Source organism: Manis pentadactyla, chromosome 10 (genome assembly GCF_030020395.1).
Source record: "Manis pentadactyla isolate mManPen7 chromosome 10, mManPen7.hap1, whole genome shotgun sequence".
In the NCBI taxonomy this organism is placed as follows: domain Eukaryota; kingdom Metazoa; phylum Chordata; class Mammalia; order Pholidota; family Manidae; genus Manis; species Manis pentadactyla.
In genome coordinates, this window is record NC_080028.1 from 95919080 (window position 1) to 95940249 (window position 21170).

General features: G+C 42.3%; 1 protein-coding gene across 4 annotated transcripts in view; it reads right to left on the reverse strand.

Moving 5' to 3' along the window:
- COL26A1 (collagen type XXVI alpha 1 chain) overlaps positions 1–21170 on the reverse strand; it is a 168696-nt gene that overhangs the window by 87739 nt on the left and 59787 nt on the right. For 3 of the 4 annotated variants that reach the window (XM_057487287.1, XM_036904521.2, XM_036904519.2), the window contains exon 3: positions 17082–17185. In XM_057487287.1, the coding sequence (XP_057343270.1) occupies positions 17082–17185 (104 nt within the window). The remainder of the gene's footprint in view (positions 1–17081; positions 17186–21170) is intronic. The other variant, XM_036904520.2, reaches the window with a different exon arrangement.

Here is a 21170-nt window from a genome sequence, read left to right on the forward strand (position 1 = left end):
AAGTAGAAATAAATATGACAAGGACATGAGTTGCACAGAGGTGAGAAGATTCCCTGAGTGGTAAGTGGGGCAGAGACCTGACCCTGCAGGTTCAGGGAGACCGTGGAAGCAGGGAAGCTGCGTCAGGGAGGCCGGCAGTTCTTCCAAAAAGCTTGGCCAAGAAAGGAAGCCAAGATGGGGGGATGCAGGTTCAATAAGATCTTCTTAAAGATGAGAGGTGCTTGATGTGCTCATGTGCAGAGGAACCAGTGGGGAGAAAGATGAAATCTGGGGGGCAGAGGGCATGCCCAGTGGAGCAGAGTCCTGAAAAAGTGAGCCCAGTTGTTCCAGAAGGCCAGGCCTCGAGCTGGAGGAAGACCCCCCCACAGCACCTCAAACAAACCATTAGCAAAGCCCTTATTTCATAGCATTAGGGTTATTTGTTCAGTCCTGCCCTCTAGCCCCTGCATGCACACGCGCACACACACACACACACACACCCTGGCCCATCTGGGAGCTCATGAGGAGCCTTTGTCATCAGTCTAGCAAAGTTCCTAGAAGCTCCCTTAGCTAATTTGAATAGATGGCCCTACTGGCTTGTCCCTCCCTTTAATGACAGCCATGGGAGGCAAATCTCAGAAACATCAACAGATTCACTGGGAATCATTTCCCTAAAATGCTGAGCTCTACAGATTGGCCAGGAGGCTGCAGCCTTCTCTCAAGAGAACTCCTTCTGGCTTTGAACCCTCAGCCATTCAAAACACAAACACACTCATACACAGAGCTTGAGCCAAGGGTGAAATGTCAGCATCATCTTGGACTCAAATCAATCAACTCAGTGCTTGGATGCACTAGCTAAGACATCTCACCCCAGGCCTGTCCTTGCCCATATGGGAGCCCAGGGGATTCATTTCCTTCCTGGCCTGGACTCTAACAGGAACAAAAAAAAAGAAGAAGAAAAAAAAAGTCCCCGACTTGAGTTAAAAGTATCATTTCCTGATGGTTGAGTCCATCAACTCTGTGGCAAATCTCCACAGCACCAAGGCAACCTGTTATCTGGCCTCTAAAACTCTAGGTCCCAGGCCACTTCAGGTATTACAGGAAGAAGCCAGCCGAGAGTCCAGCTAACCTGTCCCTTGTACAGGGACAACTTTGGGTGGAATTTCCTCAGGCTTCAAAGGTCCCAGGTGGCTTAGAGTAAAAAGCACTGAATCAGGAGCAAAAAAAAAAACACCCAGATTCCAGTTTTGCATTAACCATTTCTCCACTGGATGACCTTGGCCAAGTCTCTTCTCATCTCTGAGCCTCAGTTTCTGACCTGCTTCAGTCCATTCACACTGCTGTAACAAAATACCCATACAATGCGGGGGCTCATAAACAACAGGCATTTGTTTCTCACAGTTCTAAAGGCTAGGACATCCACGATCAAGGCACCAGCGATCCAGTGTGTGGGAAGGGCCCAATTCCTGGTTCATAGACAGCTGTCTTTTCACTGTGTCCTTACAGGGCAGAAGGAAAAAGAAAGCTCTCTGGGGCCTTTTCTAAGAGCATTATAATCCCGTTCAGGGGGGACCCCGCCCGGGGGTCCCCACCCCCCACCCCCCACCCTTATGACCAAATCACCTCCCAAAGGCCCCTCCTCCTAACACCATCACATTGGGGAGTAGGTTTCAGCATATGAATTGGTGGGGGGACACAAACATTCAGTCTATAGCAGCTTCTATACTGTGGAAATATAGAATAATGTGACTGTAAGCCTTTTCTAAAGTGTAAATACCATTTCAAAGGTAAGAAACCACATGTTGATACAATGTTGATAATGTCACCTCTGCCAGCAGCTGACTGAACTAACAGGAAGGACATCTACTGATGGAATGCAGCTTAAGGAACTACTTTTAAAATGAACTCTACTGGTGATGTAATAGTGCTGTATCCCATGCTTAATAATGACTCCTTTGATCAGCACTGGCAGAAATCATGTTCCAGGTGCAGAGTCAGCCAACAGCCTTGACAGAAGCCCAACTAAGTGCCAGACACTGTAAAGAGCTGATGACAGCACCCGCTACCCTCCAGAATTTCTCGATCTGTCCGCAGCAGTGCAATCAGCTACCTTTCTAGGGGCTAATTTAACAATATGATTCAAAAGCCTTGATGTGGTGTATGCCTCTTGACCCAATAACTCTGCAGAGGAATTTATCCTAAGGTTAATTAAAATTTGACAACAAAGATTTAGCTAAAAAGATGTTCACAAAGTTCCAGTTCCAGTAATGATGGATCAGACTTGTATCAGACTAAATGTACTTTAGATAAAAATTATAAACTCTAGATAAATTCTTTTAAACAACAATTTGAAGGCACCAGAGAGCAACAAAAGGCCAGTATAAGCTGGAGGGAATTCAACCTTGCAAAAAGGGAATAGGACTGAGTGAGTGCCATTTTACATGGCCTTGCCCCTGAGGGTACACCTTTGTTCAGGCAGAACTGATCAAAAGTCAAGTAAAGCATTACAGTTGTTTAGGCTTAAGGCTGCCAAAGACCTGGAAACTGAGGGGGAAAGTCTAATAAGGAAGAAGCTACATAGAGCACACATCCCCAAACTCTATGTACAAACTCCTCTAAAATCCTTGGCTGACCACTGAACTGTGCATGTGTAGGGGTGAGTTCAAGGAGCTCAGCAGAAAAAAACACTGGGAAGGCTATAAAAGCTGAGCAGAGACATTAGCTGCTGTCCAAACGAAGGAAGATGATTTAGAGAGTGACTCTCTCCAAATGAGGGAGCTTAGTTAACATCTAGGCCTGCCTTTGAAACCACAGAAAGGCCAAGCCTCTGGAGGAAAAATTATATCCCAAATCTTAGGGACTTGCTTACCCACCCAATAAAGTATAAAACCAAAGCCTTTGCAGATTTACAGTAATTTAACTGCTAGCTAGAACAAAAAATCTGTACTCTTCAAGGAAACCAGAATTTCTACAACATATAATTCAAAGTATCCAGTGTACAAGCAAAAGTTATTACCAAAGAAAGAAAGAATAGGAAGAAAGGAGGAAGGGAGGGAGGGTAAAAGAAAGAAATTGTGATACAAGTTAAGAGAAAAGTTTCAATACAAACAAACCCTAAGATGACCCAGGTTTTGAAAATAGAAGACAAGGGCTTAAAAGTAGCTATTATATATAAGTTCTAGGATATAAAATATAGTCTTAAATGAATAGATGGAGAAATCTTATCAGGGAAATATAAACCAACGCACATACACACAAATGGAAATTCTAGAATGAAAAAGTACATCTGAAATGAAAATTTCACTAGATGGGCTTAACAGAAGACTGTAGATATTCTGTTTGTAGATCTTCTGATTGCAAATGAAGAGTCAATGAACTTAAGGACAGATGAGTAGAAATTATCCAGTTGAAGAACAGAGGAGAAAAGCAGAACCTCAGTGACAATATCAAGCAAATTAATGTGTGAACAGAATCTTAAGAGAAGAAGAAAGAATAGGGGAGAAAAAAATATTTGAAAAAATATAGTGGACACATTTTTTTCTAACTTAGTAAAAACAAAAAAAAAATTTTTTTTAATTTACAGGTCCAAGATGCCAAAGAAACCCAAGAAGGATTTTTAATAAATCCCACCTGGTAACATCATAGTCAAACTGGATGACTATCAAAAGGATAAAGAAAAATCTTGAAAACAACCAGAGGAGAAGAAAGATGCATTCTAGAGGGGAAATAACAATATTAAATTGCAGACTTCTCAACCCAAAACAATGGATGCCAAGGGACAATGGAACAGCCAATCTGTTTAAAGTACAGAAAGAACAAATCATCAATCCAAAATTATGAACTCAATGAAAATATTATTCAAAAGTTGGAGTATTAAACCACTGGAGATGATGTGGAGAAATTGGAACCCTTGCACATTGCTGGTGGAAATGGAAAGTGGCACAGCCACTATGAAAACACCTTTGCAGCTCCTCAGCAAGTTAAATAAAATCACCATGTGACTCAGAAATCCCAATCCTAAGTACACATCAAAAAGAATCAAAAACGGGTGTTCAAACAAAAATCTGTATGTGAATATTCTCAGCAGCACTATTCACAATAGCTGAAAGATGGAAGCAAACCAAATGTCTACCATCTGATGAATGAATGAACAAAAGGTATATCCACATAATGGAATGTTATTCACTATTCAGATCTATCCCACAACTTGGATAAAGCTTCGAAGTATTATGCTAAATAAAATAAGCCAGATGCAAAAGGCCATATATTATATGATTCTATTTATATGAAATATCCAGAATAGGCCAATCAATAGAAACAGAAAGCATATCTGTGGTTGCCAAGGACTAAGAGATGGGAGGAATGAAGAATGACTGCTTAACGTTTACAGGGTTTCTCTTTGAGGTGATAAAAAAAGTTCTGGAACAAGACAGCAGTGATGGTTGTTAAGTACATTATAAATGTACTTAATACCATGGACTTATACACTTTAAAATGGTTAAATGGTAAAATTCATTATGCGTATTTTACTGCAAAAATTAATGTAATTAAGGCAAAGTACATAATAAGAATTCTTTTTTAGGTTAACAGCACTCACTGCAAACAGATCTCCTCCACAAGAAATGCTGAAAGAACTCTTGGGTCTAAGGAGAAAGGGTACTAGCTGGAGGCTCAGAGCTCCATGGAGAAATAAAGTTACTAGAAATGATAACTAGGGGATAAATAGAAGACTATTTTTTCTCCTTTCATTTTTTAAAAAGGTTTAATGCAACAATTATAATATTTAATTGTGAAATTAATAGCATATTTAGATTTTAAACATGACAATAAGAGCACAAAGGATAAGGGATGATAAATGGAACTGTAATGTTTTTAAGATGACTAAGAAGTAACACTGAAAAGTATAATTAAAAACCCAATCAGGGGGGAGGAGCCAAGATGGCAATGGGAGTAGGGCAATGGAAATCTCCTCCCAAAACCATATATATTTTTGAAAATACAACAAATACAACTATTCTTAGAAGAGATACCACTGGATACTGTACAACAGCCAGGCTACATCTACATCTGTGAGAACTCAGCATCTCAGGAAGGGGGTAAGATACAAGCCGTGGCCCGGTGGGACCTGAGCGCACCCCCCACCCCAGCTCCCAGCAGGAGGAGAGGAGTCAGAGTGGGGAGGGAGTGGGAGCCCAGGACTGCTAAACAACCAGCTCTAGTAATCCGCACCTGGAGCACAGACACACACTGCATGGTGTGCTGGATATTAGAGAAACAGAAAAGCAAAATCTCCAAGCGGGTTCCCGGAACTGACTCCCCTGGGACAAAAGAAAAGCAAGTGATTTTTGAAATTCTTAAAGGGACAGGGACCTCACAGCTGGATGGAAGCGTCCCAGCACACTCAGCCCAGCAGCTGGGAATCCCGGGGAACTCCAGGTGCACCTAATACCCTGGGCAGCAGTGCAGCTCTGAAGCCCCTCACGGTGATAAGCAGCCTGCCAGTCATTCCCCCAGCCGTGCAGCCCTGACACAGCAGCCCAGTAACCAGGGAGTGGCTGTGCATGCCTGAGGTGGCAGCAGAGCAGCCCGGGAGCCACCACACAAGTCCACGGCAGCAGCAGAGCAGCCTGGGAATGGCTGCGCCCCCAGCAGCTGCCCAGAATCTCCTCCCAATGCACAGCCACCCAGGCCAGACCCAAAGGCCACTGCCGGCACACAGCTGCCTGGGGCAGACAGAAGAAACCGGGGCAAGGAGCAAAGGAGAGCACACCTGGTGTGCCTGCTACTCCCCACAGGGCTCTGGGCTACCCTGATGGTGACCCCACTCATGGAAGCTTAGGGGATTAATCTGGAGGTTGCTCCAGAAGTGCACGTAACCGACACAGGCAGTGGAGAAGGGCAAGGCGACCAACAAACAGTAAAGGACTTTGTTCTCCCAGCTGACACACATGCTACTTGCGTACGACTACCTCTATTGCCATGAAAAGGCAGAAGAATTTGGTCCAGTCCAGAAATAACCAGACAACTCCTGACAGAGGGCCTGGGGAGATAGATTTAACCAATCTTCCTGAAAAAGAATTCAAAATAAAGGTCAGAAGCATGCTGATGGACCTGCAGAGAAATATGCAAGAGCTAAAGGAGAAAGTTGGGAGGGAGAATACAGAAATAAAACAATCTCTGGAAGGACTTAAGAGCAGACTGGATGAGGTGCAAGAGGCCATTAATGGAATAGAAATCAGAGAACAGGAACACAGAGAAGCTGAGGCAGAGAAAGATAAAAGGATCTCCAGGAATGAAAGAATATTAAGAGAACTGTGTGACCAATCAAAATGGAACAATATCCACATTATAGGGGTACCAGAAGAAGAAGAGAGAGAAAAATGGATAGAAAGTGTATTTGAAAAAATAATTGCTGAAAACTTCCCCAAACTGGGGGAGGAAATAGTCTCTCAGACCATGGAAGCCCGCAGAACTCCCAACAGAAGGGACCCAAAGAGGACAACACCAAGACACGTAATAATCAAAATGGCAAAGATCAAGGACTAGGACAGAGTATTAAAGGCAGCCAGAGAGAGAAAAAAGGTCACCTACAAAGGAAAACCCATCAGGCTATCATCAGTCCTCTCAACAGAAACACTACAGGCCAGAAGAGAATGGCATGATATCTTTAATGCAATGAAACAGAAGAGCCTTGAACCAAGGATACTGTATCCAGCACGATTATCATTTAAATATGAAGGAGGGATTAAACAATTCCCAGAGAAGCAAAAGTTGAGGGAATTTGCCTCCCACAAACCACCTCTACAGGGTATTTTTGAGGGACTGCTCTAGATGGAAGCACTCCTAAGTCTAAATAGATGTCACCAGAGAAAATAAAATCATAGCAAAGAAAGCAGACCAACCAAATACTAACAAAAGGCAAAAAAAATCAACTACATACAAAAGCATTCAAAGGAAACACAAAAGAGCACAGAATAAAACACCTAACATATAAAGAATGGAGGAGGAGGAATAAGTAGGGGGAGAAATAAAGAATCATCAGACTGTGTTTATAATAGCTTAATAAGTGAGTTAAGTTACACAGTTAGATAGTAAAGAAGCTAACCTTGAACCTTTGGTAACCACAAATCTAAAGCCTGCAATGGCAATAAGTACATACCTTTCAATAATCACTCTAAATGTAAATGGACTGAATGCACCAATCAAAAGACATAGAGTAATAGAATGGATAAAAAAGGAAGACCCATCTCTATGCTGCTTATAAGAGACTCACCTCAAACCCAAAGACATATACAGAGTAAAAGTCAAGGGATGGAAAAAGATACTTCATGAAAACAACAGGGAGAAAAAAACAGGTGTTGCAGTACTAGTTTCAGACAAAATAGACTTCAAAACAAAGAAAGTAACAAGAGATAAGAAAGGACATTACATAATGATAAAGGGGTCAGTCCAACAAGAGGATATAACCATTATAAATATATATGCACCCAATACAGGAGCACCAGCATATGTGAAACAAATACTAACAGAATTAAAGGAGGAAACAGAATGCAATGCATTCGTTCTAGGAGACTTCAACACACCACTCACTCCAAAGGACAGATCCACCAGACAGAAAATAAGTAAGGACACAGAGGCACTGAACAACACACTAGAACACATGGACTTAACAGACATCTACAGAACTCTACACCCAAAAGCAGCAGGATACACATTCTTCTCAAGTGCACATGGAACATTTTCCAGAATAGACCACATACTAGGCCACAAAAAGAGCCTCAGTAAATTCAAAAAGACTGAAATTCTACCAACCAAGTTCCCAGACCACAAAGGCATAAAACTAGAAATAAACTGTACAAAGAAAACAAAAAGGCTCAAAAACACATGGAGGCTTAACAACATGCTCCTAAATAATCACTGGATCAATGACCAAATTAAAACAGAGATCAAGCAATATATGGAGACAAATGACAATGACAGCACAAAGCCCCAACTTCTGTGGAACGCAGTGAAGGCAGTTCTACGAGGAAAGTATATAGCAATCCAGGCCAATTTAAAGAAGGAAGAACAATCCCAAATGAACAGTCTAACATCACAATTATTGAAACTGGAAAAAGAAGAACAAATGAGGCCCAAAGTCAGCAGAAGGAGGGACATAATAAAAATCAGAGAGGAAATAAATGAAATTGAGAATAATAAAACAATAGAAAAAATCAATGAAACCAATAGCTGGTTCTTTGAAAAAATAAACAAAATAGATAAACCCCTAGCCAGACTTATTAAGAGAAAAAGAGAATTTACACACATCAACAGAATCAGAAATGAGAAAGGAAAAATCATGACTAACCCCACAGAAATACAAAAGATTATTAGAGAATACTATGAAAATCTATATGATAAGAAGCTGGAAAACCTAGAAGAAATGGATAACTTCCTAGAAAAATACAACCTTCCAAGACTGACCAAGGAAGAAATAGAAAATCTAAATAGACCAATTACCAGCAAAGAAACTGAATTGATAATCAAAAAACTACCCAAGAACAAAACTCCTGGTCCAAATGGATTCACCGCTGAATTTTATCAGATATATAGAGAAAACATAATACCCATTCTCCTTAAAGTTTTCCAAAAAATAGAAGAGGAGGGAATACTTCCAAACTCATTCTATGAAACCACTATCACTCTACTACCAAAACCAGGCAAAGACCCCACCAAAAAAGAAAATTACAGACCAATGTCCCTGATAAACATAGATGCAAAAATACTCAACAAAATATTAGCAAACCGAATTCAAAAATACATCAAGAGGATCATACACCATGATCAAGTGGGATTTATCTCAGGGATGCAAGGATGGTACAACATTCGAAAATCCATCAACATCATCCACCATATCAACAAAAAGAAGGACAGAAACCACATGATCATTTACATAGATGCTGAAAAAGCATTCAACATAATTCAACATCCATTCATGATAAAAACTCTCAACAAAATGGGTATAGAGGGCAAGTACCTCAACATAATAAAGGCCATATACGACAAACCCACAGCTAACATCATACTTAACAGCTTCTTTTCCTCTAAGATCGGGAACAAGACAGGGATCCTCACTCTTCCCACTGTTATTCAACACAGTCCTGGAGGTCCTAGCCACGGCAGTCAGTCAAAACAAAGAACTACAAGGCATCCAGATTGGTAAAGAGGAAGTCAAACTGTCACTATTTGCAGATGACATGATATTGTACATAAAAATCCCTATAGACTCCATTCCAAAACTACTAGAACTAATATCTGAATTCAGCAAAGTTGCAGGATACAAAATTAATTCACAGAAATCTGTTGCCTTCCTATACACTAACAATGAACTAATAGAAAGAGAAATCAGGAAAACAATTCTATTCACAATTACATAAAAAAAAAATACCTAGAAATAAACCTAACCAAGGAAGTGAAAGACCTATACCCTGGAAACTACAAGACACTCTTAAGAGAAATTAAAGAGGACACTAACAAACGGAAACTCATTCCATGCTCTTGGCTAGGAAGAATTAATATTGTCAAAATGGCCATCTTGCCTAAAACAATCTACAGATTCAATGCAATGCCTATCAAAATACCAACAACATTCTTCAACGAATTGGAACAAATAGTTTTAAAATTAATATGGAACCACAAAAGACCCCGAATAGCCAAAGCAATCCTGAGATGGAAGAATAAAGCAGGGGGCATCTTGCTTCCCAACTTCAAGATCTAATTCAAAGCCACAGTAATCAAGACAATTTGATTCTGGCACAAGAACAGACCCAGAGACCAGTGGAACAGAACAGAGAGTCCAGATATTAACCCAAACATATACGGTCAATTAATATACGATAAAGGAGCCATGGACATACAATGGGGAAATAACAGCCTCTTCAACAGCTGGTGTTGGCAAAACTGGACAGCTACATGTAAGAGAATGAAACTGGATCATAGTCTAACCCCATACACAAAAGTAAATTCAAAATGGATCAAAGACCTGAATGTAACTCATGAAACCATAAAACTCTTAGAAAAAAACATAGGCAAAAATCTCTTGGACATAAACATGAGCGACTTCTTCATGAACATATCTCCCTGGGCAAGGGAAACAAAAGCAAATATGAACAAGTGCGACTATATCAAGCTGAAAAGCTTCTGTACAGCAAAGGACACCACCAATAGAACAAAAAGGCATCCTACAGTATGGGAGAATATATTCATAAATGACAGATCCGATAAAGGGTTGACATCCAAAATATATAAGAGCTCACCCACCTCAAGAAACAAAAAGCAAATAATCCAATTAAAAAATGGGCAGAGGAGCTGAATAGACAGTTCTTCAAAGAAGGAATTCAGATGGCCAACAGACACATGGAAAGATGCTCCACATCGCTAGTCATCAGAGAAATGCAAATTAAAACCACAATGAGATATCACCTCACACCAGTAAGGATCCCCACCATCCAAAAGACAAACAACAAATGTTGGTGAGGTTGTGGAGAAAGGGGAATCCTCCTACACTGCTGGTGGGAATGTAAATTAGTTCAACCATTGTGGAAAGCAGTATGGAGACTCCTCAAAAAACTCAGAATAGAAATACCATTTGACCCAGGAATTCCACTCCTAGGAATTTACCCTAAGAATGCAGCAGCCCAGTTTGAAAAAGACAGATGCACCCCTATGTTTATCACAGCACTATTTACAATAGCCGAGAAATGGAAGCAACCTAAGTGTCCATCAGTAGATGAATGGATAAAGAAGATGTGGTACATATACACAATGGAATATTATTCAGCCATAAGAAGAAAACAAATCCTACCATTTGCAACAACATGGATGGAGCTAGAGGGTATTATGCTCAGTGAAATAAGCCAAGCAGAGAAAGAGAAATACCAAATGATTTCACTTACCTGTGGAGTATAAGAACAAAGGAAAAACTGAAGGAACAAAACAGCAGCAGATTCACAGAACCCAAGAATGGACTAACAGTTACCAAAGGGAAAGGGACCGGGGAGGATGGGTGTGAATGGAGAGATAAGGGGGAGGGGTGGAGAAAAGGGGCATTACAATTAGCATGCATAATTTGGGGGGGGCACGGGGAAGGCTGTACAGCACGGAGAGGACAGGTAGTGATTTGACGGCATCTTACTACACTGATGGACAGTGACTGCAATGGGGTATGTGGGGGGAACTTGGTAATGTGGGGAGTCTAGTAAACATAATGTTCCTCATGTAACTGTAGATTAATGATACCAAAATAAAATAATAATAAAAATAAACAAAATGCAATAAGGGAAAATGTGCAATTTCTGCTTCCAGTCATGATAGACTAACTCATATTGAACTTATGCTTCCACCAGAAACAGCAGAAAACTGGACAAAATTTATTAAACAACTGTTTACAGACATTGGGCAAGAGGCAATTCAGAACAGTAATTCCTGAGAGAAGAAAAACAAACAAGCTAATTCCTGGAGGCAACTTCTGGACTGAGCACCTGGAGGGAGGACTGAGTAGGATGTGGCACTCTCTCTGAACTGAAGAGAGAGAAATCGGAGTTCAGAGAGGCTAAGCCAATTTGGTGGACAGAATACCAGAGAAAAGAGAGTAATGTAGAAAATTATTCATGGGGTCAAAACTTATTGAACTGTACATTTCTGGTGTGCATGAATTATTTGTATGTAAAAAGTTGTATGTAAATTACACCTCTACAAAGTTGATTTTTTAAATGTATTATAAAATTATTATCTTAATTATTTAATTGAGAAATAGGAAACATATATAGCACTATATCTGTTAAGGAAAATGAATTTATTATCAAAAACTTCCTCACAAAGAAAACTACAGGTCCAGGTGGTTTCACTGTGAATTCTATTAAACATTTAAAGAACAAGTAATACTAGCTTTACCAAAAAGAAAAATATATATACATTCATAAAATAAAGGAGGAGGGAAAATTTCTCAACTCTTTGTAGGAGAATAGTATAACCTACATAATCAAAAACTGTCAGACATTATAAGGAAAAAAATTACAGGTAAATATCAAATATGGAAATATAAAAAAGAATAATACATCCAAATAAGGTTTCTCCCAGTAATAATAAGGTTATTCCCAAGAACAAAAGTTTGGTTTAGTACTCCAAGTCAGTGTAATCTGCAATATTAACAAAATAAAAGATAAGAAAATGATTACCTCAACACAGATTTAGAAAAAGCCTTTGTCAAGATTCAGCACCTGTTCTTGATGAAAACCTCAAACTAAGAATAAAAATGACTGTCCTCATCTGATGAATGGTATACATATACTGCCAACAACACACTTAATAGTGAAATATGGAGACCTCCCCACTATGATCAGAAACAAGGCAAGTATATCTCACCATTTCTATTAGACATTTTACCAATAGTTCTAGCCAGTCCAATAGGCGAGAAAAAGAAATAAAAGGCATAAGTATTTGAAAGGAAGAGGTAAAATGTCTTTATTTATTATGATTTTCAGATTCAAAGCCAATATTTAAAAATCAAATGTATTTGTATATGCTAGCAGCAAAATAATAATAAAATGAAATTTAAAAAGCAATTCCATTTTTTAAGAAAATGCCAAAAACACAAAATACTTAGAAATAAATTTAATAAAAGACAAATAAGCCTCTACTCTGAAAACTGCAAAACAGTGCTAAGAAAAATTAAAGACGTGAGTAAATGGCGAGCTATACCATGTTCATGAATTGGAAGACTCATTATTAAGATATCCATTCTCCCCCAAATTGTTCTACAAATTCACTACAATCCTAATCCTAATCCCAATCCCAAACAGACTTTTTTTGTAGACATTGATCAGTCAATTGTAAAATTTTCATGGAAATGCAAAAGAATTTAGAGTGGTCAAAGTAGTGTTAAACAAGAATAACTTACAATTACATTCCACTTCATTCCCACTAGAACAGCTCAAATTAAAGACTAGCACCAAATGCTGACAAGAATGTGGAGCAATTTGAACATAAGATGTTACCTCTTTAGAAAACAGTTTGGCTGTTTCTTGTAAAATTAAACAACCCAATTAAAAGTGGGCAAAAGTCTTGAACAGACACTTTACAAAAGAAGTGATAGGAATTAAGATAAGTATCCCAGAGAGAGAACCAAGATGACGGCGTGAGTTGAGCAGCAGAAATCTCCTCCCAAAACCATATATATTTTTGAAAATACAACAAATACAACTAATCCTAAAAGAGAGACCAGGAGATACAGGACAACAGCCAGCCCACATCCACACCCACAAGAACCCAGTGCCTTGCTAAGGGGGTAAGATACAAGCCGCAGCCCCGTGGGACTCAAGCGCCCCTCCCCCCAGCTCCCAGCGGGAGGAGAGGAGTCAGAGCAGGGAGGGAGAGCGAGTCCAGGACTGCTGAACACCCAGCCCTAGCCAACCGCACCAGAGCGCAGACACACAGCATGTGTGTGGGGTGCTGGAAACTAGGGAAACAGGATAGTAAGACCTGTGAGCGGGTCCCCACAGCCAGCGCACCCAGGACAAAGAAAAGCTAGTGCTTTTTGAAAGTCTTAAAGGGACAGGGACCCCATAGCTGGACAGAAGCGCCCTGGGACACTTAGCCCAGCAGCTGCGAATCCCGGGGAACTCTGGGCACCCAAACCCCCACAGCGCAGCTCAGAGGCCCCTCACTGCGATAAACAGCCTCCCACCTGTTCCCCCGCGACGCGGCTCCGCCATATTGGAGAAGCAGCCTGAGGCAGACCACGCCCACAGCAACTGCAGAGCTAAATAAACTCCATAGCGGCCGGGCAAGATCAGAAGCCCCGTCTGCACGTAGCTGCCCAGCACAAGCTGCTAGAGGTCGCTGTTCTCCCAGGAGAGGAAGGCCACAAAATGGCAAGAAGGGACTTTCTCTTGCCCAACACATGCGCCAGCTCCCCACAAATATATCTATCGCCATGAAAAGGCAGAAGAAATTGATACAGACCAAGATCACAGAGGCAAACCCTGAGAAGGAGATAGACCTAACCAGTCTTCCTGAAAAAGAATTAAAAATAAAGCTCATAACCATGCTGATGGAGCTGCAGAGAAATATGCAAGAGCTAAGGGATGATGTCCGGAAGGACATTACAGAAATGAAACAATCTCTGGAAGGATTTATAAACAGAATGGATAAGATGCAAGAGGCCATTGATGGAACAGAAACCAGAGAACAGGAACGCATAGAAGCTGACGCAGAGAGAGATAAAAGGATCTCCAGGAATGAAACAATATTAAGAGAACTGTGTGACCAATCCAAAAGGAACAATATCCGCATTATAGGGGTACCAGAGGAAGAAGAGAGAGAAAAAGAGATGGAAAGTATCTTAGAAGAAATAATTGCTGAAAACTTCCCCAAACTGGGGGAGGAAATAATCGAACAGACCACGGAAATACACAGAACCCCCAACAGAAAGGATCCAAAGAGGACAACACCAAGACACATAATAATTAAAATGGCAAAGATCAAGGACAAGGACAGAGTTTTAAAGGCAGCTAGAGAGAAAAAGGTCACCTAGAGAAGGAAAACCCATCAGGCTATCATCAGACTTCTCAACAGAAACCTTACAGGCCAGAAGAGAATGGCATGATATATTTAATGCAATGAAACAGAAGGGCCTTGAACCAAGGATACTGTATCCAGCACGATTATCATTTAAATATGAAGGAGGGATTAAACAATTCCCAGACAAGCAAAAGTTGAGGGAATTTGCCTCCCACAAACCACCTCTACAGGGTATTCTAGAGGGACTATTCTAGACGGGAGCACTCCTAAGACTAAACAGATGTCACCAGAGAAAATAAAATCACAGCAAAGAAAGCAGACCAACCAAATACTAACTAAAGGCAAAAAATAAAATCAACTACCCACTAAAAGCAGTTAAATGAAACATGAAAGAGCACAGAATAAAACAACCAACATATAAAGAATGGATGAGGAGGAATAAGAAGGGAGAGAAGAAAAGAATCCCCAGACAGTGTATATAACAGCTCAATAAGCGAGCTAAGTTAGGCAGTAAGATACTAAAGAAGCTAACCTTGAGCCTTTGGTAACCACGAATCTAAAGCTTGCAATGGCAATAAGTACATATCTTTCAATAGTCACCCTAAATGTAAATGGACTGAATGCACCAATCAAAAGACACAGAGTAATAGAATGGATAAAAAAGCAAGACCCATCTATATGCTGCTTACAAGAAACTCACCTCAAACCCAAAGACTATAGGAACAAAGAAAGACTGAAGGAACAAAACAGCAGCAGAATCACAGAACCCTAGAATGGACTAACAGTTACCAAAGGGAAAGGGACTGAGGAGAAAGGGAGGGAAGGGAGGGATAAGGTGGGGAAAAAGAAAGGGGACATTACGATTAGAATGTATAATGTGGAGGGGGGCATGGGGAGGGCTGTGCAACACAGAGAAGACAAGTAGTGATTCTACAGCATCTTACTACGCTGATGGACAGTGACTGTAATGGGGTTTGGGGGGGGATTTGGTGAAGGGGGGACCCTAGTAAACATAATATTCTTCATATAATTGTAGATTAATGACAACAAAATTAATTAATTAATTTTAAAAAAAAGAAGTTATAGGAATAGCTGATAAGCACATCAGGTAGGCATACAAAAAAGATGTTCAACATTATTAATCAAGGCAGGACAAACTAAGGTCACAAGAAAGCATTTCACACCCATTAGAATGGCTAAAATTAAAAAGACCAGTAACACCAAATATTGGCAAGGATGTGAAGCAACTTGAACATACTTTGCTGGTGGTAGTGTGACAGGGTAAAACCACTCTGGGAAACATTTGGCTTTTTCTTATAAATTCACGGTCAACCTAGTTATTCCACTCCTAGGGATTTACTCAAGAGAAATAACAGCATGTCTACAGAAAGACATACACACCAATGTTCACAGAAGCTTTATTCATAAAGCTAAAAACTAGACACAACCCAAATATCTACCCACAGGAGAATGGATGAATAAAATTGTGGTTATTTATACAATGGAATGATATCAAGTGACAACAACACTACTGATACACATGTAACAACATGAATAAATCTCAAAAACATTAGGTTAAATAAGAGAAATCATACACAAGACAGTATATACTATAGGGTTCCATTTATATGAAGTTTAAGAATAGTTAACACTGATCTATCGTGATAGAATTCAGGACAATGATTGCTAAGGGGTGGAACTTAAGCACCACAGTGGTTTACAGGAGAAGAAGAGGCCCTATTGAGGTGGGGCTCAGTTATACCTAGAGGAAAGAGTCCCACAGGGTGGTGGGGGCAGTCGTGGAAACACAGGATTATGGTTGGCTGAGCTAATGATGGGGTACAGGGGAGCTCAGAGGCTCTGGGAGCTGAGTGGAGGGCCCAGTGCTGAAGGAAGCCTTCCAGAGATGAGGCCTCGATGGTCAACCCAAAGGGGCCCCACCCTGTGTCTCACTGGACAGAGGCCAACATTGCTCATTTGATTGATCATTGGAAAGGGCTCAGTCAGTTATTAAGGGTAAATGAATCACTCCCTGAAACCCCTGCCTCCCTTACAGACAGGAAATGCAGGTCCAAGCCCTCACAGGTGGCGAGGCCTGTCTGCTGCCACCCACCAGGTCTGTCTGCCTCATTCTACAGCACACCTGGCTCCAAGCCCGTGGGCCTTCGTCTGCATGTGCTCAGAGCCCAGATACCCAGCTCTGCTGGCCCCAGTGCCTGGGTGAGTTGGAGCCAGAGCAGAAGAAATAGACTGTAAGCTGAACCCCCTCCCCAGGCCAGGCTCAGGGTTCTCCTCCATCTCCCACCTAACCAATGCATGCAGGGACCCCACCTCAGTGCCTGCCCACAGGGTGGCAGCCTCACCCCAGTTTGGCCAGTCCTGGGCATTCGGTTCACAGGTGCTTGGGGAAAAGGGGAAAGAGGGAATGTGGAGGAAGGGACACCTGCTCACAGGAGGAGGGCAGGGGAGAGAGAGGCACCCAGAGACTGCAGCCCAGTCCAGCCAAGGCCCCGCCCACCGCCCCCACATCCCAGTGGACTCACCCTCCTCACAGTTGCTCCCAGTAAAGCCAGGGCAGCATCTCCACTCCAGCGCCGTCACCGTGCGGTAGGACACTCTGTATGTGGGTCTGATCAGAGTCCTGTAACTAACACAAGGGCAGCGTCAGGACAGTGTAAGCACCTGTCAGCTGCCCCAGGTCCCGCTCCTGCAGAGCGCCCAGCCCAGGCCTTCTGGGAGCTGCTTGGGCAGTAGGGCCTGCCATCCCAGCTCTGTGCCCACCGGCTGCGTGGCCCCTTCTCTCTCTGCATCAGATGCATTATCAAGTCCTTTCCAGCTCTGCCTTCCCACGTCTCCACGTGAAGCCCACTATGGTGGGGAAATGATTGCTATGGATTGAAGTGTGTCCCCAGAATTCATGTTGATTGAATTCTGGGATCAAATTGTAGGGAACCCCTAAAATGTGACTGTATTTGGCCATAGGGTCTTCAGGAGCTAGTGAAGGTTAAATGAGGTCGTAAGGGTGGAGCCCCAATCCAATAGGACTGGTGGCCTTATAAGAGGAAGGGAGGAAGAGGGAGATTCCATGAGCACATGCACGTCCTGAGGAAAGGCCCTGTGAGGACACAGTGGGAAGGTGGCCATCTGAGAAAGTACATTTCCATGTTGAAGCCACCCAGTCTACGATATTTTGTTACAGCAACCCGAGCTAAGATATTGACCAAGAGAATGAATAAGGGAAAGAAAAATGTGATTAGGACTTATACAACTTCAACTACTCACAATACCTGAACTCAAACCTATCTTCTAATTATTATTTCATTTGGTTGATTCATCCTGTGAGTACTTATTGAGCACCAAGCACATGCCATACTGTGGTCACAGATTGATAAGACTGCGTCCCCACCCTCAAGGAAATCACTACCTAGTAGACGAGATACATCAATGAAAACTTGCAACCCATCATGGGACCCCTGCAGCAACAAGGAGCTCCTGCAAGCTGCTGTGGATTCCATGGTAGAATTGCACACATCTAAGGTTTTGAAATTTTTCTTACAAAGAGGTTTGGCACCATTTTGTGAAACTCCAAAAATAGTGAGTATAAAGTATACAACCAAGCCACAATGAGCTACCACTTGACACCTGTTAGGGATGGCCTTCATCAAGTGCTAGCAAGGATGCAGAGAAAAGGGAACTCTTCTGCACTGTTGGTGGGAATGTACATTGTCTTAGCCTCTATGGAAAACAGCACAGAGGTTCACCAAAAAATTAAAAATGGAACTGCCATATGGTCCAGCAATTCCACTTCTGGGAATTTATCCAAAGAAAACAAAAACACTAACTCATAAACATATCTGCACCCCCATGTTTACTGCAGCACTGTTTACAACTGCCAAGATATGGAAACAACCTAACCTAAGTGTTCATCGATGGATGAATGGATGAAGAAAATGTAGGGTATATACACAACGGAATCCTATTCAGTCATAAAAAAGGAATGAAACCTTGCCATTTGGAACACCATGAATGGACCTTGAAGGCATTATACGAAGTAAACTAAGTCAGACAGAGAAAGACAAATGCCATAGGATCTCACTTATATGTAGAATCCTAAACACACAGCAGAGAGCAAGTCAAGCTCATTGATACAGAGAACAGATTGGTAGTTGACAGAGGTGGGGGTTGGGAGGCAGCAAAAAATGAAGGAAGTCAAAAGGAACGAACTTCATTTATAAAATAAATGTCAGGTATGGCATGGTGGCTACAGTTAACAATACTGTATTGCATGTTTGGAAGTTGCTGAAAGAGTAGATCTTTAAAGTTCTCATCACAAGAAAAAAGGTTTTGTTACTGTGTGTGGTGACAGATGCTAACTAGACTTGTGATCATTTTGCAACATGTGCAAATACTGAATCACTGCATTATACACCTGAAACTAATATAATGCTATATGTCAATTATACACCAATAAACACACACACATTATATGACCACATTTGACAAGGGGGATAAATTTGGCTTTATTATTAACTTACATGCATCATTATAACTTCATTGCTTGACCAAATTTGCACGATTTCCACTTGAAAGCAAAAGACATAACTTCACAAAATCTGAATCTGCTGACACCAAGCACCTTAATTGGTGAATGGAAGAACTATGAATTAATTGGTAGCAGCAGGCATGACATTCTGAGATGCGCTGTTGACAAGAAAACACACGAGCCATGTCTTGAATTTCACAAATACTGCACTAAATCTGAAAAAAAAAATCCTGTTACACTCATTTCTCTTTTTCAAAGGAATCCTCTCGTGTTTTGTAAATATGCCAGCAAACAGGCTCCCCCTCTCTACCCCCACCAGAGATCTGAGGAGGTGGGCTGTGTACAGCCAGGGGCAGGAACCCTGGAGTGAGAAGCCAACAGTCTGCCAGGAGAGGTGCTGGGACTTTGGACTCCTGGACCCCCAGGAGGCAGGTGGCAAAGGCCACTGGGAGGTGGGGGTGGCAGACATGCAGAGTCACATTATCGATCCCTATAGCAAGTGACCTGGAGGAACATAGGTGGGGTGATGAACCTGGGTCCAGGAGGTACAAATGGGCTGTCTGCACAATAAATACACACTCCCCACTTTCTCACACACACACATGCACAGTCCTGTGCACACACATGCTCAAATGCTGTCACACACTCACACACTCCCTCATATTCACACACTCGGTGCCCACAAGCACTCTTACACACACACCCCCTCCTGCTGCAGATCCCTCAGCCTGAAGCAGGCCCAGCTGGGAGATGGGAGGAGCTTTAATTTAGATAAAAAATGCCAGTTTTTAAATTAATTCCTGGAATAAGGATTGTTGCTCCAGCTGAGGGACACCAGAAAAGCTATGGAAACCACTCAGAGCCAGTGTACAGGGCAGGGAAAGGGTCAAGCCACTTGGGCTCGTGTCCCGCCAAGCAGCAGATGTCATGAATGGTCACCCATAACCCCGGCACCATGGGGTAGATGGAGCCCTGGGCTGTGGGGACCCGAGCCCCAGGCTTCGGGCTCTGCCCCTAATTCACCACATAGACTTGCACGTTACTTAACTTCCCATTCCCGCTTTCTGGTCTGCATAGTGAGGACACCATGGAGACCGGATGTGGGATGTGGAGCTGGCTCTCTGGGAGGGTGCATGTGAAAAGCTCCAAGAGTAGAAAAGGGTGCACAGGTGGTGGGTTTCCAAAACACACGTCTGACCTCGTTCCTCCAGGCTCACAGTAGTGGGTGGTCCCTGCTATGGCCAGGAGACGGTCCTCCAGCTCCCACAGCCACCTTCAGACCCCGTGGGCCACAAGCTGCCCCTCGGCCTCCAGCCCATGAGCCCTCCAAAGGCACCAGGCATTCTTCAGTCCATGCTTTGAATGATGGTGATGATAGAAATAACAAGATATAATAAGAGCTTTGAGTACTCAGCACCAACCAGGCGCTGTTCTGAGTGCCCTACATTTGCTAACTCATGACAACCCCAACAAGTGGATGCTGATACTATTCCTAGTTCACAGATGAGGAAACTGAGGCACAGAGAGGTAAAGTAATTTTCTCAAGGTCACACTGCTACAAGGTGGTGGAACTAGGGTCCAAACCCAGGTAGAACTGGCAGAACCTAGTAATTACTAATCGTGTTTGTTCAGTACAGGGGAACATTCCACTCCCTGTGTCTGTACATGGTTATTATCTCAGGCCTCCGAACCAGCTGGTCTCCCAGAGGTCTCTCTCTGCCCCCCATTCTCAGGGCAGAGGGAGGGCCTGTCTCTGGGACCAGAAGGAACCAGATGGCCTGCCAAGTCTAGGAGCAGGACACACCAGCAGGTGGCGCTGCTCACCAGCATGGCAGGCCCCTCCAGTCTCACGTCACCATCCAATGTTCTGTGTTGGTGGCCTGTCCCCAGGCTGGACAAGAACTGAAGAAGCTTCACCCTCCTACGTCCATGAACTCCCAGCCCTCCTGCCAGGGTCCAGTCTGCAAACCCAGTGACCTTTCTAAAATGCAATTTCATTTTTGTCACTACTCTCCCTCAAAACTTTCTATGGCTCACATAAAGACCAAGTTCTTCAGCTCAGTGAACAAGCTCTGCCTACCTTTCCACC